General features: G+C 35.6%; 1 protein-coding gene across 5 annotated transcripts in view; it reads right to left on the reverse strand.

Annotated features, from left to right (window-relative positions):
- Positions 1-27,591, reverse strand: part of Nlg3 (Neuroligin 3) — an 80,386-nt gene that overhangs the window by 12,707 nt on the left and 40,088 nt on the right. For all 5 annotated transcript variants that reach the window (XM_028301474.1, XM_028301477.1, XM_028301473.1 and 2 more), the window contains exons 4-6: positions 19,079-19,276; positions 4,331-4,447; positions 3,454-3,579 (exon numbers count right to left, since the gene is read on the reverse strand). In XM_028301474.1, the coding sequence (XP_028157275.1) occupies positions 3,454-3,579; positions 4,331-4,447; positions 19,079-19,276 (441 nt within the window). The remainder of the gene's footprint in view (positions 1-3,453; positions 3,580-4,330; positions 4,448-19,078; positions 19,277-27,591) is intronic.

Consider the following 27,591-nt stretch of genomic DNA (forward strand, 5'->3'; position numbering starts at 1 on the left):
GATTATGAGATAATCATGTAACTCGCCATTTAGTAAAATTAGTACGAAAATGTTTAAACCAGGTCCTAATAAGATAGCTTGTATTTTTATTAATTAAAAGTTGTTATTCTTCTTTTAAGGAAAAATTAATATTTTTTTCTCCGAAGCTTGATTATCTTGAGAATCTCGTTTCAGTCTTTCCTTATTTTTTAATTTTATTCATTTCATTACAATGATAACGCAAATTATTTTTTAAATTACTTCCTTTTTAACTGAAATATGCTTGAGGCTTTTAGCTAATAGTCTGTTTGTTATTTCACTTTGCTAAGTGGTGCGCGTAAGGCGTTAAACTTGTTTAAGACTGCGGGCCAAATACCTACCATGTTTCAAACAAATGAATTTTGCTGGATTTGTAGCCAAATCGTGTCGTTTCCAAGCTTATTATTCTCAATTAGTGTCCAACCTCTTTTAATTAATACTAAAAATATCGAACAATGTGACCGCATTCTGCAAAATAAGCCTCTTCATTTATTTTTTCTTCCAAATTCATTACAACCTCAGCAATTGTGGGCCTAATAAGAACCCCTGTAGAAGCAACGTTACCTTTTAATTAGCTTGTTTTATCAAATCTTTTTCGGTGACAGTTCTTAATTTTTCCTCGCCAACAGGAAAACCTGTAATTCCTGGTGTTATGACACAAAGTATGAAGACCCAGAAGGCTTAGTGATAAGCTTCAACCACACCAACGCGTGCAGATCGCCATCGCCGGCGCGATCAAAGGCCGATGACAGGTCGCGCGACCTATGACAGTTCACGCGACCTATCATTGGCTTTTGGCGAAGGCACTCTGAACGCGTTGGTGTGGTTGAAGCAATAGAAAAAGGGATGTAGGTATAAGATTACAATTCAATCTACAGCTTAGAACATGAAAAGAGGGATATCTTAGATAAAGCCTACCCGTGGCTAGACTAAGTTGACAAAACAAACACTGGGGATATTCTGTTCCATAACTGTATTGAAGCAGTGTTTGTTTAGGCTAGGCTAGTTATCAGTAAAATTGATAGACATATCTAGGTCGAAGTAATATGTAATCCCACCAAAAACATTCTGTAAAAAACTAGCCAAGTCTCGATGGAGCTGCTTGTTTATCTCTAAAAAGTAATGAAATCTAGACAAAGTCGTGCCAAGTCTATGGTTCCTTACTGCGATTTCGTTATTATTATAGTTAATGTTGTGTGACTTGGCCGTTGAAGGGTGACAAAACCAGGTGCTCCATGACACCATTGCACCAATCTGTCGCCAGAACCGCTACCCATTGACGATGGAAAATTTCCACTTGGAAAACGTTGATTCAACAATAACCAGTCAATTGTAGGTTCAGTAAAGCTGCGTATTTATAATGTATGATTATATTAATAAAGATTGTTCAACGGCCAAGTCACACAACATTAACTATAATAATAAAGAAATCGCAGTAAGGAACCATAGACTTGGCACGACTTTGTCTAGATTTCATTACTTTTTAGAGATAAACAAGCAGCTCCATCGAGACTTGGCTAGTTTTTTACAGAATGTTTTTGGTGGGATTTCACTTCTTTTTGTAGAACGTGGCAAAATTATTTAACGTCGTCGTTTTATCGACATTTTTTTACGATATTAAACACAAATAAACTCAACGACCTTTAAAATGGACAACGAATCAGAATTGTTTTAATAACATAACCTAAGCGAACCTTACAGTATAATAAACGAAATCAACGAAATGCAAATTACACAACATTCAACTTAATCGACGACTTTCTCTAGAAAGGAAAAAAATCTGGACACCGCTTGCTAGTGCTAGCGCCATCTAGCGGTGAGCGATACGGGCGAACACCACGGTGCCGGAGTAGTATTGATTATGAATGTGGTTACTCCAGATCTTCGATTTTCCTTGTTTTTATAGTTTTCCCTTTATATGGCCATTAAACCCTAACTCTGTACCAAATTTCAGCTCTCTGAGTTAATGGGAAGTACTAGTTCTATTTTGATGATCATCAGTGAGTGAGTGAGTGTCGTAAATGCGAAACTTTGCTTTCGCTTAACTTCGGAACTAAATGACCTACAGACTTGAAATTTTGGATTTAAAGTATGTGATTATAGCTTACTAGATGACGAAAATTTCTGCGTTCTGGTCTCATCCAGAGGTTCTCAAATAGGGGCCTGAAAATGCGGCGAAATGGTTCCAGTAAAGGATGGTACGGCAGTGTTTGCTTCGCGCTCGACTTGGCGGGGGCACTGCCGTGCCCCCAGATCAAGGAGATTTTAGCATTTAGGATAACTTCACGAAGTTCGAGTCCTAAGTTATTTTTAAATAAAACAGGATATTATGTTAGATAATTTCGTTTCTTCTGTAGTCTGTCAATCCAAAGCAGAACTTCTTCATTTTGATTTACGGCTTACCTACCTTACTTTTCTACCTATGGCATGTATATATCCCAAAGGCGCTTATTTCAATTTTACCTGTGGCATGTATGCATTGTGATGTATCCCAAAAACGCTGAACATACAGTGTAAGTCTTCATATCCATCATCTTGATTTTAAAACTCATTTCATTCTGCAAATAGGCTTTTTTTTTTAAAATCACTTTTACACGTCCCAGTATTAAGCCTACCGCTACTTCGGGACAATAAATGGGCCAGTGCTGAGAAGTAGAAAAGATGGCTTACTACTTCTCTCTGTACTGTCTACTAACGCAGTTATTCCTTAAGTATTCTAGTCACGCACTTTGTTCGTATATTCTTTGTAACGCGGTGTTATTTGTTTATTCGCGACTTGAGTTCACGCGGAAATAATTGAGTCGGACGGGTTGGACAGTTTGTACATCCAATCTTTTACATGGCGCGATTTTATTATAGAAGTTTCAAGGTTTTGAAGGAGGAAATTTTAAATTGGCCGATCGTTCGTGTTTGTAACAAAGGATTTCCACTGCTGGACAAAGGCTTCCCTCAAGGATTTCCAATATGACCGTTTCTGCTTTACCCGCATTCAGTCGTTAGTTGTTTCCGGTGACCTTTAATAGATATCGGTCCACCGAATGGCAGGCAAAGGCCTGTCTACGTTATCCATATGCATCGCTCAATACCACTTAGGCCCGGTTTTTTGATTCGTAGTTAAATTAACCAATGGTCAAATTTGACAGATGTCAAATGACAAGTGGTTAAATATCAGAAAAAAATGTTTTTCGAACAATGGTTAGCTTGACTTTTAGTACATTTTTTAACTAATTGTTTACATTTTATTAATATTTAACCATTAGTAGCAAAATTTAACAATTAGTTATTTTAACTATGAATCAAAAAACTGGGCCTTAGTGTGGCAGTTGTGTGGGCTACGTCGGTTACTTTGGTTCTCCTAGATGTTTTTTAAACGATAACATTTCAAAGAATTACATTACTTATTACTTACTAAGCCTGTTGTAAATATAAACTCACCTATAACAACCCCGTCTACGCTCGGACCAAATGCGTAGGCGAAGTCAGGCGCTTGCACAGGCGCTGACAACAGCGCCTCCAGTGGTCGCTCGCGCAAACACCGCAGTAGCGCTGGTGGCGTTAGTTCTGGACAAAAATTAATCATTTTTTAGTTTATGGCTACCTTCATTGTTAACATATTTGCATGAAAAAGTAACTTGCTCCGGTGATCCTGAATTTGAATTACAGGCGGTCGAAAATGGCCTGAATTGCTTCGAGAAAAGGATGGTACGGCCGTTCCGCTTTTTTGCTCGACTTGGTGGGGGCACTGCCGTGCCCCCAGATTATGAAGAAAACTGACTAGATGTACTCGAAAAAATATTTACACTAAACCAAACTAAACTACCTACTTTAAAATCAGTCTTTGAAGCTATAGACTTTGGCCCCCTTATTAATAATAAGTTACACCCAGTTGAAGTCTTTCTTAAATTTTATTGTCATTTAGTATGGAAATGTCATTTTAATTCAGGCTTCGTCCTGGGTGTAACTTTTTATGAAAAGGGGGTAGAGCTTTAATGACCGATCTCTGGGAGATTTTTTTCTCTCTAGCTAGACCCTTTACCTGCTTTCGGTTAGGTAATAATCTAAGCCAGTGTTTTTCAACCTTTTTCATGACACATAATGTTACAAAGATGTTGTAGGGAACGAATACTTCAATCCATACAACATTTACGCATTTTCATAATTAGATTTCTAATAAATCTATCTTTAAAACTTTACTGATTTTTTTACTGAGGTAGTTTTTACGACTTCTCGCGACCCTCCTATAGAGGCTTCGCGACCCCCCAAGGGGTCGTGACCCACAGGTTGAAAAACACTGATCTAAGCAACAACTTACCAGGAGAGCAGTTGGCATGCGTCGCTACTATAGCGGCGTACTTGTTGGGATCCGCGACCAGAGACCAGGGGCTCAGTCCGGACCCTGACATTAGGATAGCTCTGTGGAAGAGCAGGCCTGCAACAAAGAGAAACTATCTTAACATTTTTGCAAGTTTATTATTTCTAAGATGCTTATGAAAGTCTATAAAATCTACCTCTAGTTTATTCTCTAGATAGTGAAAAAAATATCCATATTTAGGTATTAAAGTTTTACCTAAAACTGACATTTTTTTTATGCAGAACAAGACAGGACAGACACTTGACCGCAATCGTATCTGATATGTAAGTGATGTGCAGTTTATGATGGCACATTTATCTGCGCTGTATCTATTCACTCTCGCCTTGAAAAAGCCCAAATATTTAGTACCTAATCTACAGTTTATCATTCATACAAAGTTAAATTCATAAAATAGTTATTTGTTTAAAATAATTATTTTAGTTCTTACAAATCGTTAAAATGCTCTTAATAAGCCTTTACATGTCTCATTATATTGTTTTGCACTACCAGTGCGCCACACAAATATATAAATTACTTCTTCCCATTTTGTTCCCAAAATTGATTATTTTTTGTTGTTGCTATTAATAAACATTGTACGCAGTCCGTAGACGCACACATGCAAATGCTCGTATAATAAAATAGCAAATAAATGTAAATATGACGTACAAAGGGGAAGGAAACGGGATTTTGCTATAAAATAAATAAGATCCACATCACAAATCCCAAGGAGATTTCATAAATTATAGTTGCACGTATGAGGAAAGTTCTTTCAAAGGTAATGTTTATTTTATAATTTCCTTGCTTATTTAATGTGTATTACTGCAAGTTTTTGTTCCTGAAAATTATTTTAGTTGTATCATATCTATAAACAAATTAACATTCGAGTAGAATTTAGTATCACTATACAGGGTGTTTCTTGTAAGGTGTCAAGCCGAAGGCAGGTGATAGGTGAGGACTAGACCTATCGATTTCAACCCCATGTATGTTTTACGATTTTTCATAGTTTAGAAGTTATCGTTAATTTTGTGATTTTTTCAAATTGTATGACCTAGTAGGCTTTAAATTTTTTTATCTTTTTTTTGGGTCGACTTTTCTCAGATTTCTTTTTTTTTGACAGATTCCCTATTGATTGCAGATTTTTGAAAAAAATAATCAACTTCCTATCTTTGATGCAAGATACAAAATTTTTGCTAGAAACATAAAAAATATGCTATTGCGAAATTTCATTTAATAAATTAAAATCCGCACTTATGAACCCTCCCGTATTAGACTATCCAGATTTTTCGGAAAATAATATCTTCAAATTACAGACGGATGCATCCAAATTAGGTCTTGGAGCAGTATTATCAAATGGAAATGGAAAAGTAATCGCATATGCTAGTCGAAGCTTAAAGCCAGCCGAGACTAGATATCCAGTGATAGAATTAGAGCTATTAGCCATAGTTTGGGCTGTTCGTCATTTTCGTCCTTACTTATACGGCCGAAAGTTTAAAATCTTTTCTGACCATAGACCTCTCGTTTATTTATTCGGATTGAAAGACCCATCCAGTCGTTTAACTAAATTCCGTTTATATTTAGAGGAATACGACTTTGTTGTTGAGTACGTCCCTGGTCGAAATAATGCAGCTGCAGATGCGTTAAGTCGACTTCAGGTGACCTCACAAGACTTAAAAGATATGCACGAACAAGTAGTATCGGTTTTGACTAGAGCTCAAAGCAAACGTAAAATGACTCAAGTAGGAGACCAACAGACTGACAACCTTCCTCCAGCTTGCGGGCCTGATCAACCTGCGGCTGTGGAAGTACTTAAAAAACCAAACGATGTAGTCGAGTTGCGTTTTTCCGACAGTCAAAAATTTGCAAATAACTTACAAATATTAAAAACAAAATATTGCACGTACGTCCCATCGCAATCCGCGATATTTCTTTATTCTCGATCGTTATCATCCCCAGAGGAGTTAGCGAGAGATTTAGAAAAAATGTGCTTAAAATTAAATATTAAAGAATTGCTCATAACTAAAAATAAGAGTAATTGTAAATACATTACATATTTGCTGCGCAGCATAAATAAATGTAAAATAACGTCACCAAGATTTTTAATTATCAAAGACTTAAAAAGAATAAATGATAAAGATGAAATTATTACGATTTTAAATGACTTTCACCTCTTGCCCACAAGTGGACATGCAGGAATAAATAGGATGATAAATAATATCAAAAAATATTACTTCTGGCCAGGAATGTCCAATGACGTCATGAAGTATGTAAAGCGATGTAAAAGTTGTCAAATACAAAAGTCTTCGAATAGACATTTTAAAGAGCCTTTGACGATAACGTCAACTGCTAACTCAGCGTTCGAACGTGTTAGTTTAGATATAATGGAAAAAAAGAAATCTGAGAAAAGTCGACCCAAAAAAAAGATAAAAAAATTTAAAGCCTACTGGGTCATACAATTTGAAAAAATCACAAAATTAACGATAACTTCTAAACTATGAAAAATCGTAGAACATACATGGGGGTGAAATCGATAGGTCTAGTTCTCACCTATCACCTGCCTTCGGCTTGACACCTTACAAGAAACACCCTGTATATATTTTTCTTTCTTTCATGTTAGTGATATAATTTTTCTGGCCAAAATTTGAAATCGTTTACTCTATCTGGCGTTTTCACGAATTTTGACCGACCTATTCTCATTTTTTGTTGTAGTCTTTTCTACAAAGTAAAGTATCGATCGTACAAAGTAAAATCGATTTAAATAACCATCATTCATTCTCTTAAAGCTCTGGAGATTTATTCTTACAAGAAAATACTTTAAACTCTGCTTTCAATTTTACAAGATCTTCCCCTTGCAAATCTCCAAATCGTGAAGAAAATAGAATAGAATAAAAGCTTGAAAGAATATGCAGTGTGATATTATAAAAGTCCTTTTTCCAGAGTCCCGGACAATTCCTAATATTTAATACTGACGCTGAAATATCTATATTTAAGATGCTATGAAGAGTACATGGGTAGTGATGGGTTGATATATTGATAAAAAGAAGAAAAATGATCCATGTTACGGTTGAATTGAGCTCTCAGACTTTGGCGGCCCGTAAAGACTGACATCATTACCACAGTTAAGAGCTAGCCTCTTAGGCTGAGTTGCACCATCCTACTTTAACTTTGGCAAACGTCAAAAATCTGTCTAAACTCCGTACAAAAAACACCGGTTATCGTCATAGTTACGGTCAAAGTTAGGTGGTGCAACTCAGCCTTAGATCTTCAAAGTACTGTACAATCGAGATCTGCCGTGTTTGTTACAAATCATGACGGTCATATTATCTTATCTTCTTACTAATATTATAAATGCCAGAGTTTATATGGATGTTTGGATGTTTGTTACTCTTCCACGCAAAAACTACTGAACGTATTTTGATTATTGTTTATAACCCAGAATCTACATATACTAATCTATACTTCTATACTTAATATTATAAATACGAAAGTAACTCTGTCTGTCTGTCTTGCTTTCACGCCTTAATCACTTAACCGATTTTGATGAAATTTGGCATAGAGATAGTTTGAGTCCCGGGAAAAGACATAGGATAGTTTTTATCCCGGTATTTGAAACAGGGACGCGCGCGATAAAGTTTTTCTGTGACAGACAAAATTCCACGCGGGTGAAGCCACGGGCGGAAAGCTAGTAACATTAAAATTTATGACGATCTGTGACAAACTAAATTTCACGCGGGTGAAGCCGCGGGCAAAAACTCTCTTGAATAAATAGATACTCGCACATAGGTTATAGCAGTAGTATTTATAGTTATTAGTAGTTGGTTTCATATTACGGGAGTTTCATAAAAACCTGAAAATGATATCCAAGAAAGGGTTTGCCTTGTTTTAAATAAAATATATAAAATGGCTCTCAGAAATCAAAATATGATTTTGTGTGGAGCATTGCATTCTAGATCCCTCGATATCTCGATCCATAACAGACAGTACACGTCTGCAAGCAATCGATTCTCAGAAGGGACTCGAGATGACTGCATCGATTCCTTATGCAACATCGCAATTCGGATCGGTCGCAACTCGCAGATGGAGCCCCCTCGAGATCAGCTGAGATGGTATTATTCTTTCGCACACATCTGTCAAGATGGGAGTTGCTCCCGACGGTGTGATTCGATTTGGGCATTTTGATTTTTGCTTAAAATAACCATATCTGATGTTTTCGCTGCAGGGATACCCATTTTGACAGAAGCTATCCAGTTTTTGTAAGCAAGTGGTATACAATGTTTAAAAAGGTTTGGATTTAATAGCTTATTTATGATAGAGCTTTACATAGCAATGCAATGATGTTATTAATCGTCACATTTGACTAATTTATGTGTAAAATTTTAAACTTTCATATTGCATTTTAGGTAGGTACTATAAATCGCAACGAGTCTAACGGGATTTTTGGTAACTTATTATATTATTATTGTATTTATTTGATACGTAAGCACGTAATGCAAGCGCATTGCTATCAAACATTTGTGAAGTTTAAAATGCCTAATCATAATTAGATTATAAAGTTTTATGTAGGTATTTCATGCAACCAAAATACATAAATAAATCTTGGAACAACAACACGGGCACACATACCGATCTGTCGCATTTTTATGATGTCGCCCTACACAGGATAATGGCCCCGCTTGTTTGTGAAGCATCGGTTATTACGTTCAATGCTTGTCCGCGCTAGTGCTGCTAGTAACAACTTTTGAAAGTAAACACGCGATAAAAATACAAAGAAACTATATTTGAAAGATTGTATAATTAAGAAAACAAAGTACTCGTAGGTACCTTGATGTCAGATAAAGTAGAGCGAAAGTTAACTGTGCTTAGTGCGAGTTTGCATCGAACGTCGTGGCTAACAAGTGCTTTTAAAAAATCTATAAGGATTTTAGTACTTGAAAGTATCCGCTAGGGACGCTTTACAATGTGTCATACATTTTAAGCAGTCGCTAGCGATAACGTTTGATGTAAACTCACCCTAAACAAACTGAAATGACATCTGGCAAGTCACATAGTTCGAAATCTTATTCGTGAGGATGCGTTGGAATAAAGACTCAAGAAGGATCTGAAGGACTATAAAATACCGTCCGGACGACCCAGAAATTTAAACTTTACAGTATATTTTTTATTTTCTCTGTCTCTCTCTCTCTCGAATTCCTACTGACAGTAATAATTTAAGTAAATAAAAAAAATCAGTCATTTGTATTTAGTTCACTTTTAGACAGACAGGTAGCTTTACCCTGAGGCCAGTGCAACAGAAGCTATTTGCCTATCCATAGCATGTTCGCAACTTGACCCCCAATCGGTCAATATTGATATTGTAAATGCAAATGCATGTTGATTAATGCATCGCTATCAATAAGCGACAGATTCGATGTTATCTGACATGTAAATGATCTAGATCAATAGGGAACGTGAATTAATAATAATGTAGCTCTCTATACAGTGTCTCAAGAACTTTAATCCGAATATACTAGGGTTGTTCAAAAAGTAATGAGAATGGGATCCATTTCCATTTCAATCCAATGGAATTTCTAGACATCACAAAAATCTGAAAAAAAAATGGGTAGGTAGTTTAATTTCTTCACTAAAAAGTGGTAAAAAAAATTAATTAGGTTCACTACTGCGTTTAAGAATTACATTCACGTGAACACGAACTGAATACGGCAATTCAAAACCAAATAATTATTCAAAATTTTAGAGACTCGGAAAATTGATAGTTTTTGCTATTACTGTGCTTACAGAGTAATTAATTAAATAAAAATATTAGAATACCTACTAATGGGTTGTTTATTTCTCAAGCAAATACTTATTTAGCTTTATGAAAATATTTTTTCCAAGTAAAAAGAGAATACTTACTCGTATTTTAAAATTAAAATAAAATTTGCGCAAAATATTTTTAAAAAGTTTTTATCCTCCTGAGACCCAGACCCCTAAAAATTGTCGGATTGTCTTGAATTTTGGAAGGCAGGCTAAGTTTCATATGTACAACTAACAAAAAATGCGAAAAAAAATCTAGCCCCCCTACATACGTCAAAATGGGGGGTGTCACCAGTGACACTACGGGTTTCAAAGACATTAAAACGGGCTTGAATTAATTAATATTTTAATTACTTCAGGTCTGGTAAAATAGGTGTTTTTAGTTTCAAATTGATCTGCAATTGTTTAGAATCATATAAGATTTACTTTTTAACAGCTTTTATTGAACTTGTTATTACAAACTTTAATTTAACTTGCAATAAATGTGTGATTTGTGTTTGAGTAAAATCTTGGAAGCTGAATTAGAGCTACTTCCTGCCAACCGATTGAGCTGAAATTTTGCATAGACATGTAACTCAGATGAAACTTCAATATAATGAGGTCATGGAGCTGATCTGATGATGGAGACGGAAGGTAGCCATAGAAACTCTGTGACTAAACGATGTAACTCTGTCGAGTTTTGACTCATTTGATTGGTATTGACAAGTACTCTGGTCTTGGATGATATCCAGGGTCTGATCTGAGGATGGAACATCAATTTTTTCATCATCTGTCTCATCAAAGTTGCATAACATTGACTTTACGTTACCATCAGACAATCCTAAAAAGGACCATATTTCAAGTCACGAGTGCCCAAAGTGTCACCAGTGACACTCGAATTAATTGACGAAAATACTTATTACAATAGAAACATTTTAATAGTTTTATCACACAATCTGANTATGTAGGTTGTGAGCTTTGTGTTTATCTTATTTTAAAACGAATTATTTCGTCAAAAAGAAATATTAAGATTGTTTACAATATTGGACAAGCAAAGAAAAACAGACTTTAGTGTAGACATTAATCTCTTATTATTTGACTTTTTAGATGGTAAATAAATATAAAAGAAAATCACAACAAGGTTCTTGAAGTGAAGCTGTAATACTTCAGCTCAAAAGCTTCAAAATACTAGAAGATAATGATTCAAGACTGCATTATTCAAAGAGAGTTCCTTCTGATTAGTTTTATGTTTTAATTTTAATGTTGTTTGATGAATTTTTATGTCTAGAATCTATTTTTTGGCAATAAAGAAAGTATGATTCTCATTATGTGTTTGAATAGAGACATTCCTTATTATTCAAAGGTCAAAATTATATAGTAAAAATAAAAAGAATCGATTGCCCTCTGCATGCCCGTTTTGCCCGTGTGCCGGTGCTCGCTTTAGGCCACCCCCTCGGGCAAAGTGAGCAAGTGATAGTGTTTCGTATTTGAGTGCCTACTTTTTATATATTAGACAAATGAATGATTTGAAAACGCCATGTCAAACTACAATAAATGTAGTAACTGATCACGATAAAAACTTATTCCGTTTTGCTTATTCTGTGTGTTTTTTTCCTACTTTACCTTAAGGTGCCCGCTTTGGGCCAGTCTCCCCTAGACAATTTTTGAAAAAAGTATCGATAACAACTATCGAAAAATTACAACGTTATTGGGAACTAGAGTTATGTAAATGGGTTTATTCCAACTCGTGTAGCTGTTTTACTCGCTTTGCTCTCCAATCATCATTTAGTGTCAATATTTATTGCTTCTCGAATACTTATTAATGTTTCAATAAAGCGGAAGACATTTCAGACTCCCATTTGTTGAGGATTGCCTTAAGATTTATGTACAAAGATAAACAATAAATCATCTTGGGTATTCAATTAAACGAGTTATTTTAATCTGTATTATAGAAATTACGGGAAGGCGCTGGATGCCGGCCGCTACCCACCGGCCCTTGTGGAAATCATTGGGGGAGGCCTATGTTCAGCAGTGGACGTCCTATGGCTGAAATGATGATGATGATGATAGAAATTACGTTATAAAAATTTAACGAAATTCTTTAGATGAATAAATGTACTATTATGTATTACTAAAATAAATTCAAACAATATTAAAAACTCAGTGCTACTATACGCTACGATAGTATGTTTAGTTGGTAAGAAATAGTTTCTATAAACAAATATTTCGATAACTAATCCAATCGAAATTTTGTTATTAGATTATAAACCATTAAAAATAAAACTATTTGCCAAAATTTAAATCAATTTTATTCCTATGATTTTACACACAAAAAAACGAAAACCTAGTACTGAGTGTCTGTGAAAATATGGACCAACATTGGCCAACAGTCCATTTGCGTTTCATGAAGTTGAAATGAGAATCCGTAGAGTATCATTTTTATCGAATTCATTTATTCAACAGAATGGCATACGAAATAAAATGAAAAATATAAGTTGTTGAATGGTTTGGATTTATCTTTTGAGAAATAAAGTTATTATTATTTCTCATATTATCGATATCAATATTCTCACATTCGCCCATTTATGGCTCCAACTACACTGGTCATCACAAAAATCAACCCTCCCGCGACAATCACTTTCTAACGTATGCATCCCCACTTCACACTAATATTGGCACCATTTAAAAACCTAGTTCTAAACTTTATTTCATTAAAGGAAAGGTTTTTACCCCAAAAATGTGTCTGTAGAAGAATCCAGAGTCACTTCTTCAAAAAATAGGTAGTTACGCTTGAGCCAAGTTTTATGGCTATAAAACTGTTAAGTTGGGATTAATCACTATCAATCTGTTAAAGAGGACACGTGAGACCATTATTTGGTTTTATAACCATAAAAATTGGTCTAATTGATCCCAGAGGTGAGCCCAAAGTGAGGTCTTTTTGCAAGTCACATTTATTGTATAATGTTAGTCGTTCATTAAGAAATTAAATGTGTTTTTCTTTAAGGATATTTATCGGGCTTTCAAATAACACCAATATTGTTGGGGCACCATGATTGTGTCAGTAGAAACGAGTTTTCCTGTAAAACGTAGGTGGGCCGATTTTTGTGATGACCAGTGTATTATGTTTAAGATCAATTACATTCAACAGACACAGCTTACTTTAATGCTGTTTTAATCAAAAGTAGAAACACATTGTTTTAAGTTTTATTCATCATAGCGTGTTAAGACCCTCTATAGGTACTCCATCCATCTATCGGTCGTGTATTCGATTCCCAGTGCGTAAATCTTCAGAGAGATGGACTGAAAAACATTTCAGATAAATACGTGCTCTCATGTCAGTTTTGCCTGAACCTTATGGTCCTTTGTCTTTTAATTTCCGTTTAAAAAGACAAAAAAGAGGCAATGAATATAGGTTTTTCGAAGCCAGCATTATAAAACACTTTTTCTGACCAGAACAAATTGAAACCTCATCGTTTCATAATAATATAACGTTCCATACCTACATGAAATATTCATGTGCAGTGTAAGTAAACTTGGTAGTCACCACTCACTGTATCAAGCTAAACGCTTTACGTGTACATTGCTAACAGCGCTGCATTTGCTGCTGTATTATCTACCCGACGACTGGTGCTGAATAAGTGAGGGTAGTAGTGCATTAGGGCCGCTGGGACGCATTCAGATGCACGTTTACACAGCTTAATTACTTTCGGAAAACGTTAAAACTTTTGTGCAGCTACAATAGTGGTGTAAATTAGGTTTGCTGTGTGAATAGATTGGATGCGTTGTCGCGTGGGTAAACTAAATGAAACTGTTGATGTTTTAATTACAACTTTTCTATGCATTTTTAAACATTATACATACTCGTATAACTTAATGGATATTAATATGCACATAATCCTTAATGAGTTATAAATTGATAGAAAAATCGATTGTCTAAGTACTTTAAGCCGCTTATAACATAAGTTTTACGCCCGTTTTTACAAACATTACTATAATGTCACACAGAGCACGTGGACGCACGCACAGGGTGACACACGAACCAATCACAGAGCTTTATTCAACGTTGCACACTGTGCGTTCCATTTGCTGCTTCACTTAAGCAAGCATCGTTTGTGAATACGGGCGTTACACTCAGGCTGAGTTGCAACACCTAACTTTAACGGTAACTATGACGATAACCGGCGCTTTTTGTATGGAGTTTGACAGACTTTTGACGTTTGTCAAAGTTAAAGTAAGATGGTGCAACTCAGCCTTAGCATCTAACTTTAATTTTAAACAACCCCTATGTTCCTTCTTGAGTTATTCAATGCCAGTTGGTAGTCGGGATTTAACATTGCTCCACTCACGGATGCATTTCAGAGCACATAAGCCGTTAGGTATTGCCAGTTGGATAGAGGCGGTCTTGAGCAGTCTTTACATTCAGTTACACTTTGAATTCTAAGTATTTTCTACTAGAAATGAAATATGATCGTTAAATTATCTAAATACATGATTCATCCACATCTAAGTGATCAATTAAAGACGCGCTTACAACAATCATCATCATCATCTTTTCAGCCATACGTCCACTGCTGAACATAGGCCTCTTCCAATGATTTCCACAACGGCTGGTTGGTGGCGGTCTGCATCCAGCGACATCCTGCTACCTTTATGAGGTCGTCGGTCCACCTTGTGAATGACGCTTACAATGAATAACCAGAAAACAAGTTCTAGTTACGTATCAATAAAAAGTTATTCGTTTTTCAGCAATAAGTTAAGCGTGATTAAATCACCTTCCACCAATATGATGAATGTAATCGGACTTTTCAGTTTGCAATAATGCCGCGAGTCAGTACACGTCAGCAGTTTTAAAGAACTCATTTGAAATACAGGCTTCAAAAGCTATTATGCTGGCGAGAGAGCGAGCGAGAAGCTAATCGATTTTAAATTATAGCAGATTATAGCTTAATGGCGATGAAAAGGAATCAAAAATTTCAAATGCGAGCATCGTAACAATAGTAAAGTAAGTAGCTTACGAGTATAGTAAAAAAAATGGAATAGAAAAGCCCTTCGTTACGATTTTTACACTCGTGAAGTTTGTGATGGTGAACTGGTAAACCTCATGGTTTACTTTATTTATTTGCTTGTCAAAGGGCATGGTAGTTTTCATAGTGTTATTTCATATGAATAGGTACGTTAAATGGCGTAAGTATCCTACAAGAGTATTGAAAAATACATCAAGTGTCAGAGCTCTAATTAAAACATAAAACTCTTACTAATTTTAATCGAAAATCGCACTTTTTCTATTTTCATCTAAACGGGAATGGTGAATAAATCGAAGAGCCACATCATTCCTACTTCCCACCCCTAGAAACGGGACTTTACGCGAGTATAAACAAGTTTGCATATTCATACTTTGCAACGCTACTGAAGATTGGTTTCAGGAAAGCTCCCGTATTTCACACTGAGATCTTTGAAATATCGATAAATGTATAGCAAATCAGGACAACATAATTGAGTGTTGTGGAAATCGAAAACATGTAGTTTTTCTTTTAGAAATTCAAATACCTTGCAGGTAAAGTGTAACTTCTATAAAAACTTAATAATAACTGATGCCTAACCTAATGTTTAATCAAACTGTAATTACATGAAATTTATGTAGATAACTAAGTAGTTCCTTTAATGTTACTTTTTTCGTCTTAACTACTTTTGTTTCTTCGAAAAGAAAATAATGTTGGATAATTTGAACAGCTACCGAATTTACTTAACTAGAAAATAAATTCTTGTTTAGAATTCAGGTATTTAGGATAATATTCCTGTAAGTTTCCATTGCGTATCATTATCTCGGTAAAATGACAACTTTCAAGGCTGAAGTCAGAGACGCAGCGTCTTAATAATTAATGAATTCTTTGAATTATTTAGTACGAGACCTACCTAGCTCTAAGTTAATTAAGCAAAGCTTGTGCCTGGACTACAACTAACATTACTTATAGATAGCACATAACCGAGTTGTTGCTGGCAGTTTGGCCAGCAATCCTTTTTTGATATTGTTTATGGTTTTATACTTTTTTTTAATATTGTTTTTGGATTTTTGAAGTGGCTTTTCTACTCTCGTGTTCTAATGTATTGAGCAATATACCTACTGTTTTGGCCCTTTTTGGTGTTTCCTTGCTTCTAGCATACCTATAATCACCACCGGCAGGCCTATCCATCTAATACAGTCCACTCCATCGTTTTTAACACGAGTCAATGCCTGAGGAATGAGAGCGACACGGGAGGGGTAGGGGAGACCGAGGAGAGTTGAGACATTGACGATTTTTTTGGAACTTATTAACTATCAGCAAGCTCGCAACAGCACGTTGTTAGCTCGAGACTTGAACTAAAAAGCGCGCACTGTTACGAGCTCGCTAGTTCCTAGTTAATAAATCCGGGTGAAGCTCGTTTTCACCTTCGGCCTGATCATCACTTACCATCAGGTGAGATACAGACCAAGAGCTTCCTCGTTATGGATTAAAAAAAAAGTTCCAAAAAAATATAATGTCTCAACTCTCCTCGGTCTTCCCTACATTGACATGTTATGACATGACAGAGTACATTTTGTGATACAAGTCTCAAGGAGAACAAAAGTCTCGCTGACGTTTGACCGTTACAAAAATACCCTCTCGTCACCATACACCAGGCACTGACTCGGTTAAACGCTAGAACTTATAGATCCGTGTTATGAAACGATACTTTTCAGAATCTAAAATAAAATAGGTAATTCAAGTCTGTAATAGGGATGTTTCCTGGGTCAAAAAGCAAGAGTTTTAATTAGTCCGTCAGTTAACTTATCAAAAAATACTCTACACGTATTTTTCACTTTTTCAAACTAATGAAAATTGAAAGAGATAAAGCGCGCCAAAGTTCATAAGAAGAGGCCCGTGACGTCAATGCGTGCATAAAAGTGCCGCACGTTGTGACGTGCGTCGTGCGGAACTTCAACGCACCATAACTATGTATGTAATTATTTGTTTATATTGACAAATAAAAATATGTGTCCAATATTTTTTGATATTAAACATGACGGACAAAAAAATTTTTTTTAGGAAACTAGCCTATTGGTCTAAATATGCAAATCAACCATCAAAAGCCTCAATCTATGGTTGACTGAGTATTGAGTTCCGTTCACGCACCTTAGTCTGATTAATATTCAAAGTAACTTCAATCTTTGATACACAAAGAATGTTTAAGCGGACCTAAACCAATATTCTTTGATTTGAAGTTCGAAAAGCAACGATGTAATATAATTTAATGGCGCTAAAAATTTTAACACAAATAAAAGCAAACGTTAAACAATGCTTGAATTAATAACGGAGTTGGCCCTGTTAATAGAGTTTGCTTTGGCATAATCATTTCTACCAAAGTAACGTTACGGGTTAACATTTATGCCTATTATTCCGAAACCCTAGTAGATAGATAGATAGATAAAACGTTTATTTGCATAACAGAAACACACATTACAAACAGAAAGTACCAAAAGTAGGACAAAATAGTACCCTCAGGACAATATGACATGGTATGGTAAGACAGATATAAAAAGAAAAAAAAAATCATTATGACATACAATATAGGTACACACTTAATACAGAAATGTGTGTCGCAGCAATGCAAAACGGCAATAGCTCAGTAATTGGTTTACTTAAAACAAACCACTGATTTTCAGCTATATACGGATGAAGGCACAACAAGTTAAACACTGTGGCATTTTATACAGTTGTGAAAGGTACCATTTTGAAACAAAAATGTACAGTCAGTCCCACCGCCGCTCGACTATTGTGGTGAGCCCACTCGTAACACAAGCTTATTAAGCTTAACCTGTGGCTTAACACGAAGGGCTAACGGGACTATTAGTAATTTGTATAATCTTTAAAAAAAACTGTATCGCCTTTTGCGAGCTGTCATCGCCATTCGCGCGCTCTAAGAGTAGGCGCACACCGTCGGCCGATAGTTTAGTTGGGCAGTTGATCAGTATGGGCATGTATGGGAGTGCGCACACTACGCCAATTCGATTTGGCTGATTCTTCATACAATTTAAAATCGGGCACAACTGTCGGCCAACTAAAAATCAACGGTGTGCGCCTACTCTTAAGAATACTGACCGCCTCGAGCTGATACGGATACGATCTCTTTCCGAGTGGATAAATGAGCAGCTACGTCCTTTATTTTCTAAAAGCCGCCTAATATTTTACAGTTTACTAACAAACGTTTTTGCTCTTAGGTATTTGAAAGTAGGGTACCTACATGAATATGATTAGCTGCCTCATGAATATTAAAGGCTGGAGTCCTCGCGTGTCTCTACAAGTAATCGTTAAGACAATCGTTTGTGACACAGATAGGGCTTGCTGTTTACGTCTACATTATTCATCATTATTGTGTATTTGTTAAGTAAAAACTTACGGAAATTGTAGTTTTTATGCTCCTTTAATAAAGTTTATTGTGTAGACGAGAAAAACACATATTCAACGTAAATATTTTAGCGTATATGTCATTCCAATGTATGATATAAATACAGTATGCTAACACGATATAAAAAATCAAAATATCAACCTCTACTAATCTCGTGTTATCGTGGTTCTTCGCCGCAGTACGTTCAATACTTAAAACCTACGTAAGTCAAAACGACGAGGAAAGAAAACTGCCTTAACACATTGTACTGAAAGATGATGTCATTGTTTCTGCCTTCGCTCACTTAAACTGGACCCTTTGTACCTGGTCCAAAGTTAATTATCATTTATCTTCAGGCACTGCCAGTGACGTCAGCAAGAAGTGCACGCAGGCAGCGCCAGTGCCGTGCCCCATCCATATCACAATGGTCGGGTCTCCGCCAAAGACCGCCACGTTCTCCTTGATCCAATGTAATACAAATAAACTGGCTCCTTAAACTATGACTGGAGCGTTTGAAACTGGCTAAGAGTAGCTTACCTTCGGGCACTGCCAGTGACGTCAGCAAGAAGTGCACGCAGGCAGCGCCAGTGCCGTGCCCCATCAATGTGACATTGGTCGGGTCTCCGCCAAAGACCGCCACGTTCTCTTTGATCCAGTGTAACGCTGCTATCTGGTCCATGAGACCGTAGTTCGCTGGGGACCGCGGGAATTCGTCCGAGCGAGGGTTGAGGAAACCTGTGAAAGAAAGAGAGGGTTAGGTTTTGTTATATTGAAAGCAATCTTGCTTAAAAGGTAGAAATGAGACCAAAAATGGAACTACACATGGAACGCCCGGGATATTTTTATTTTCTGTTAGAAGTGCCTTGAAGGCCTTGGGCTATATTTAGGAACACTGACATCGACAAAAAATTTCAGTTGGCTGCTTAGAATACTTATTTCTGATCCAATTAAATATTAAAATCTTTTTATGATACATTCCTGAAAGAGTACTGGCGATGTCATTAAAATAAATCGTCTATACCTAAGTTTTACTAATGTGCCCTAAAGTAAGTGTGCTAAGCCTAAGTGACACTTTGTCGTTGCTTTCCAGTGTTTAATAAAATATATTTTGTTTTTACTTTGATAACCTAAATTACTCAAAAATTTCAAAATTCCCGGTATTCGTTGTAAAAACAGCCAGCATTTTACTAGCTCGAGATCATATTGAAAGGATGGCTGTTATTATTGGAATTCCAGACATTTGAGAAGCTCGCGAAATAAAAGAACGCCTTCCTATTTCAAAATTGAGATGATCAAAATATTGGCACGTTATATTTCAGATTTATTGAAGCGTAATGAATTTTGAAGCAATGTCTTTCTTCGTCAGTATCTTTCATCTTCAGAGTAATACAAGCTCCTTCTTAGTATTTTCCCTAAATTAGTCATCTGAAAAATGTTTTCCATTGAAATCAAATAACGTAGTGAACAAGTGTCGTCATTAAAAATTATTATTCTACCGCACACTCAATTAAGCAGTCAATGAAATTCTATTTATTGGCACTCGAATTCCGTTCCATCACTTGATTTCACGCATTTAGCACTGAGAATTTCATTATCAATTCATTACAGCCTTTGACCACGAAAATGTGATACCTACCTATTACTTCAAACCGTATTTTATAGAAGATTGCTGTAAACTGTAACAATGGAATCAGAAAGCTTACCTAGCTTGAAAATCGGTCGACATAGGTACCGAACAAAGTCTGTAGAAGGACCATAATATTGTGTATTATGAATAAAACTTTAATTAGTCGCGTGGGATCCATTGTGTCCCAAGCGAGCTAGTTTGTGTCATACTTGCATACGCGACAGTTCGTTCTAGTAGCTTCCTAGCTCACCTGCATACTATCTTCCTCCTCCATAGAGGTTGCATTAGCCACTGTATTTAACACAGGTGCCAAAAATAGGTGAAGCTCAGAATCCTGTCTTTTATAACTCACGTTTATTGGTTTATTTGTATCCTTACCCGGTAACAGACCTACTTTACCTCCATCTATTGTATTCCAGTCTATTCAACAATTCCAATTTGGTCTCGAATATTCTCATTGTCCGTCCCAAAGCTATCATTAATTTACATAAATGGCTAATCATTCAAAACATTAAACTTAGATTGTTCTGAACTACGGGCCTTGGGGGAAACAGGAAAACAACAATACCTCTTTATATTTATGTTTATGATTAAAACCCAAAGTGAAGGGGAAATTGGAAACGATTATGCCCAGAAATTCTAATACACGAGTATTAACAGGAGTAGGCTGGAACGAATTTGGAGGATTATTTGCATGAGAATAATAAGACAACTTTTCTAATGGCACGGGTTTGTTTGACTATGTAATGACATATCTATTATCTCGTATCAGAAACCACGAGGACCGATCTTCACCCTAGTCAGTTCGTTAAAGTTGAGGATTGTGTCTCCATCTATTTGACTCTTGATGAATAATAATTCCATTCGTTGACGATTATTAAACATATTATTTAATGATGTACTCCTTTGACATCGTCATCATATTTCGACAGAAGTTGACTAACAAAACATTTTCAACTAAAGTAATTGTAAATCCCAGGCACTGATAAAATCTGAGTTTTATTTTTACGAACTTTCTAATAATTATTATTTCGTCAACGTCAATTGCAGCTTATTTTTCGTGTCTATGCCTCATAAATATTAATTTCTTTAAATAAAACAATTACGTAAATTCTAATATGGATTTTAGATTACCACGATAGAATCGAATGGATTTCAAAAGTCGATAGTGGGCGCATAGCAATCGACCTGTAAGCCCCGAACAATAGGAGATTAACGCGATTGGAATAGAATATTCACGATCGCAATCTGTTTGATCCCGGCTCTTGTAATTGAAAAATGGGGAATTCATTACTCTCAACTTTACCGCTTCATGCATTTTTAAAACTGTTTTAATGTTTGCTTTAGAAACGACTAAAAAGCAGTTAGTCATCGCGCTTTGATATCACCGTAAAATAGTGGATTCCGTCACATTATAATCTCACGTAGTTAGATTACAATCTAACCTAATCTAACCCACTGTTAGTTTAAAATTTTACGCGTTATATTAGAAACTGACGAAGTTTACAATTTTACGTTGTCATACCTATCTGTCAACGTGAAATTGCTTAGATCCAGTTTGTTTATTTCTGGGAAAGCAGAAAAATTACGATTCCAGGAAAGTGATCAGAGTTCAGTTTATGTTTGTGTCAGCCTGCTGCTTTCATACGAGTATAAAATAAAAACAAAGAATTCCCTAGGTGGTGCTCTTGGTGACGTATTTCATGCGAGCCAACTTTGACCTGATGTATTATGAAGAAGTATTTTAAATCTTTGATTTTACCTTGTTTTCTTTTTATATGAAAATAAAAGAGAAACGTGTAAATAAATACCACGTTTGTCGATTACAAATTAATATTCAGGATTTCAGTAACATTAATCTTATCACCCATATTCCCAAACGATACTTGCTCAAGTGAAGCAGCAAATTCAACGCGCAGCGTTGAATAGAGCTCTGTGATTGGTTCGTGTGTGACCATGTGCGTCCACGCGCACTGTGAGACCTCGTATTAATGTTTGTGAATACGGGCGTATGTTGGAGTGTGGAGACGGGGATTAATAGTGCGTGCGTAATCCTACACAAGCTATAATGATGGAAAGAAAGAAAAGTGTTTACTCGGTTCATAACATTAAATGAAACAGTTTGAAAGTACAAAATTATTGTGAACCGAATTGGCAACCGCTCAGCATGTGTCCTGCTCTAAGGTACAACCCTACATCAATTTAGTGTAATTTATTTTATTTTTATTTTAGTAATTTCATGAATCTCTTTTTCATGACCAGAAAAGAAGTAGGTAATCAAATAAGGTATGTAAAAATGTCACAATAGTCTTTTGTAACTTAAAACAAGTGAAAAATGTTCGTAATAATGAGCAGAACGCGTAGAAATCGGATTCGTAGTTTCATTTTACACGCAATATTTCACCCAATCCCAAATTAAGTTGTACACAAACTTTGACATGGCACCGAGATTGATAAGAACTACGCCATAACCGTAAACCTTCGTCGGTCGTAAAGCTACGGCCCAAAAAGGTATACAATATACATCCCTTCTCGGTAATCAAATCATCTACAAACATTCGCGAAACTCAATTTTGTTTATGGTTGAATGTTTTTGAACTGTAATGGCGGACGATGGCCCAAATTGATTATTATTTTCATTTGTGTTAAGCTTATATTACACTACGCTCTAGCAGGTAATAAGACATATTGTAATGACGAGCGGTAAAATTACTAGTTTTTTTTTTATACACAACGAGGAAGCTCTTGGCCTGTATCTCACCTGAAACTTAACCCCTCGTGGTAAGCTAAATGTGCCTGTGTTTTTAGTGGGTTCACGACAATGGTCGAGGCACGGCGGGGATCGAACTCACGTTCCTTGGATCACGAGTCGGGAAGTCTGACATCATCACCGTTTGGCTATCGTCGCTCCAATTTTAAACATACCGTCGAATTGAGAACTTCCTCCTTTTTATTGAAATCGGTTAAAAACGAATGCCGCTTGTCGTTTCGTGCCCCTCTCATGCCGACTGTGTGTCAGTGGCTTTAGTTTTCAACTGTAATAGTAGATAAAACATCATACTGTATATTACCATCATTAGCGTGAAGCTATTTTAAAATTAGGTCTTTGACAATAGACGAGGCTTAGCTGAGTGCTTCGACTAAACGTAGTGATGTAACTTGTTTTAGATTTGATTTATCGATGTTCAATATTATAAACGTTTTATATTTGAGTCAAATAATACAAGTTTTTTTCCAATCTGAATTAGTATTTATACGTATTATTAGGCCTTTTGTGAAACAAAACAAACACTCTAAGATTAAATAAAGTTTTTCTAAAAAGATTTTGTTTTAAAAATATAACAACACTTTACGTATAATGGAAATACATTATTTCATTCATTCATTAGCCTCGATTTGGTAATTACATTGTAATTTTAAAACCATTTCATAAAGGCATCGCATTATTGCGATCTTTGATAGCATCCACATAATTATAACGTGCTCTTATCTGAAAGCAATTAATTATTGTGGAATCCTATGAGTCCCAGTGGACGGCGCGGGCCGGAGAGGGATCAATGCCATTGTAATTTTGCTGTAATAAAGCATTGTACTATATTTTATTGCACGCTCGGTTATTCATTTGAGACTGGTTTTATATGATTACTTATTTTATTAAATTATATAATTATATAAAAAAATATATTTTATGAAAACCGTAGAATTTAAGCCATTTAATTAAAATACCTTTAATGGTATTTAGTTGGTAACGCTATTTGCATATTACGTTTATTTGAAAAAGTTTTGACTGCTTTATGAAAAGTAAACGAGAAACCGATGCAAAATGTTTTATTTATTTGTCTTTCATTTTGAGTTGAACCTTTCCAAATCCAATCACAAATCAGAGACTTTCTAACTTACTGTAAATTGAAAACTATCGATATCGCTACAGCCCTGTCAAAGCTGAGCAACGTTTGAGGTCGTTGTTCCTCCTAGTGGGCCGACTTATACCACGTCTTTAGTTTCAAAGCTTTTCCCTATTTATCTACTAAAGCTCTATCCAATGTGTGAATTTGCTTTGGAATTTTCTCACTAATGTTTGGTTTTCATTAAAGGAGCATGGTGATTCACAATTAGTAGATACGTGTATTATATTTGAAAATGTATGTATTTTTCATTTTGTTTCAGTTGGCGAGTCACCTGATTTGTTTCATCAGGTAAGTCTTTAATGCTTTTTCCAATCAATTTATTTTGTTTTCCGTCTCATCACATTTCAGTTGCGTCTATTGTGTTTTAGATTGCACTATGTGCAGCTGCCGACTAATGTTAATGTAGAGTGTGAAAATAATGTATTTAAGTGCGTGGAAGTGTGGTCTCTTGTAAAGGCACCGGCTAGCTACACATGAACAATTATACTATAGGATAGAACTATGTCCCTAGGTATCCTAATTCCCTAGTTCCCTAACCTACAGCATAAATGTAAGATAAATAAATATATAGATAAGTGAGGGATGTCTGCACCGTGAGACCTAAGGTAACAGACGGAATGTGGTGAGGAATAAGGTGAGGAGTGGGTTTTCTCACTGCCAGTCAAGCAGACTCACAAGACTGATCAGGATCTGATGGCTAAGGGTGTCTTGGCCACAGTGAGAGGAATATAGTTACCAGGTGGAACGATACGTGGTTGAAATGATGTAGTCCAAGTCCAAACGGTCAAAGAGGATTTATTAACAATCTTACAATATTTATACTAACGCTATTTACACACACATACAAGTACATTACTTAAATCTATAATAGTGTACGCCCGTGTAATGTGCAAAGATTGCACTATGATGTAGGCCAAATTTGTTGCTGATCAGAGATCAATGTTCGTCTGAACACACTATAATAGATCAAATCACCAATTCAAAATTATTACCTACAGAAAAAACTTTGTATTGTTGCTATCTTCAGCCATTTTTCTTAAGCTACAAGTTTATCGTAACATTAGGCTAGTAATTTAAGTTCCAGCCGAACATTTGGGCAATATTCGTAATCACTCTCTTGCATGCTCGCCGATAATAAACTATCGGAATTATCCGTAAACTTGGAGATGGTTTCACTATAGCTGACGTAAATTGGAGTAGACTCGCTTTGTTTACAATGAACCTTATTTTATTTTATTGAGAAACACAACAGCGTATTTATACAATTTTAACATACATTAATTTGGCACTCAATATGGCTAACGACAGGTTTCCCTTAAATTATCAATAGCACTAGTAAAGGTTAGAATGCTACCAAATACCTACCGTATTTTTATTAAATGCCAGTAAATCAAAAATGTGGACATAAAAAAGATTATCAAATTAGCTAGTTACAAGTTTTATCTTTGCTTCAACTGCATTGAGGTTTGAAGGTCTACCCAATTCTATTTCAGTCAAAACTAATAATTAAAACTAACTATGCTTGAAATTTAATCCTTTTTTGAGCTTCGGTCTGAATACGCAGTAGTACGCAGCTTAATAAAGGCTTTTATATTTGTAAAAGTACTTGAGTCAAACATGCCTATTGCTATGCCTGTACGCTATAGTTTCTTTCCCTTTTAGTTTTGTGTAGTGTCAATCATTCACAAAGCTTACACATTATTTTTTTTGTGATAAGATTTTGTATTATTCAAGTTACTTAAATCGTATAAGGCTTATAATTGTCATTGTTTTCATAGCTTTGCGTTTTAATGCTTATTTAAACTTGCTGTTGATTTATTATAATTCCATTTGTTTAATTTATGTTTGGTTAATGTGTGCTATTGTAATCGAACCACCATATTCGCGTGTTTCCCTGCCAAAGTTGGCCAGATTAAATGAAGATAAATCGCTTCAGTCATTAATGATCTCGATGCGCATTGTAATCCTGCGATTAGCAGAAACAGACGAAGTGAACCAGCGGAATTGTTTGGGGTTGGAAGTCTAATGGAGAATAGATAGAGAAGGGAATTGATAAACAAAATCAATAGAAAAGGCAAAACTTTCGTAGGAGGAATGTTGAATGAAAGAAAGAAAGAAAAAAAATTTATTCAGTATCATCGACAATACACTTAAAACAATACTTAAAATTATTTGATGAGTAGGTAATTACAATGATACTGAAAAGGTATCCACTCAGCATGGTGTCGTAGCATCTCGGTAGATAATGCCACGACGCTGGTCTTCCGTGGACACCCAGACAAGGAGAGCACTACTAAGCACAACAATTGCTCATTATACCTACATAATAATATAAATACCTTTGACACATTGTAGTTTCATTTGTTTTTTATACATTTGCCACATGGGAAATAAGTTTCAGAAAGAAAATATAAAGGTATCTAAGAAGTTTTACAAAGAAATTACTTCTACAAGTTAAAATGATATAAAAAGTTAATACACAGTTTTTCTATTTAGCCCAAAGATTAACCAGGCAGAGAATGCCCTAAGGCATTATGGCATGAAAGATAACATAAATAAATGAAGTTCGCACGTTGCTCTGCAGACGTGCGAGTGTAGGATACGCTTTATTTTTTTCATTTCATTCATTATATAATGAGTATACTGTATTATGACTATACTGTGCATGTACATTTTATTACTATAATTACAGTTTTTGCTAGAAACACACTTAAGGATGTTTGTTAACGTTTTTACGACCGCAACTTGGGTTGCTGATTATAGGCTAGTTCGAAAGAGGTTTATAAAAGAGCAGTAATAAAACCAAGTAGTTGTAGGGCACTTCTCAACTATCCGCAGTGAATTGAGTAACAATTGTTACATTTAAACAAATGTGTCCATGTGTAGATAAAACAAAACTTGCAATGTTAACGATATCGATAAGCTGTGTGTGTAACTTCCCGAAGTCATGATCTCCCTTAACTTTTGACATTTATTTTACACTAGCTGTGCCCCGCGTTAAAACGTAACCTATGTTTTAATCCAGGATGTCAGCTAACTCCACACCAAATTTTATTAAAATCGCTCCAGCCGTTTAGTCGTGAAGAAGTAACAAACATACACACTCACAAACTTTCGCCTTTATAATACTTATTAGTGTGTTAATTCTAATACGTATAATGTATGTGTTTATAGAATCGTTTGTTCAAATTTTCTATTTGGACCTAGTTAGTGGTTGACTAGAAAATGTACTAATTTATTATTGAGTTATTTAGTTAACTTTTTGTACTCAAATATCTCTGATATTTAATTATCATTCTTGCATTGCATAGTGTGCATTAGAGAGTTTTTCGCACTGAAAACCATATCTTCCATCGACCTTAAGAGATTCAGAATAAAAAACAGCACACATGACCCAGATTCGAAAACAGATAATGCTGTTGACAAAGTCAATGGCGTCACAACTCGTATACCGTGCCAAATATTTGCGCCGGGGCGAAATCTTACGAATAGTGATGCGTTGACAGTTACCGGCA

The sequence above is a fragment of the Ostrinia furnacalis genome, unplaced genomic scaffold, assembly GCF_004193835.3.
Source record: "Ostrinia furnacalis isolate ACB-3 unplaced genomic scaffold, ASM419383v2 OfSCF0924, whole genome shotgun sequence".
NCBI classification, from domain to species: domain Eukaryota; kingdom Metazoa; phylum Arthropoda; class Insecta; order Lepidoptera; family Crambidae; genus Ostrinia; species Ostrinia furnacalis.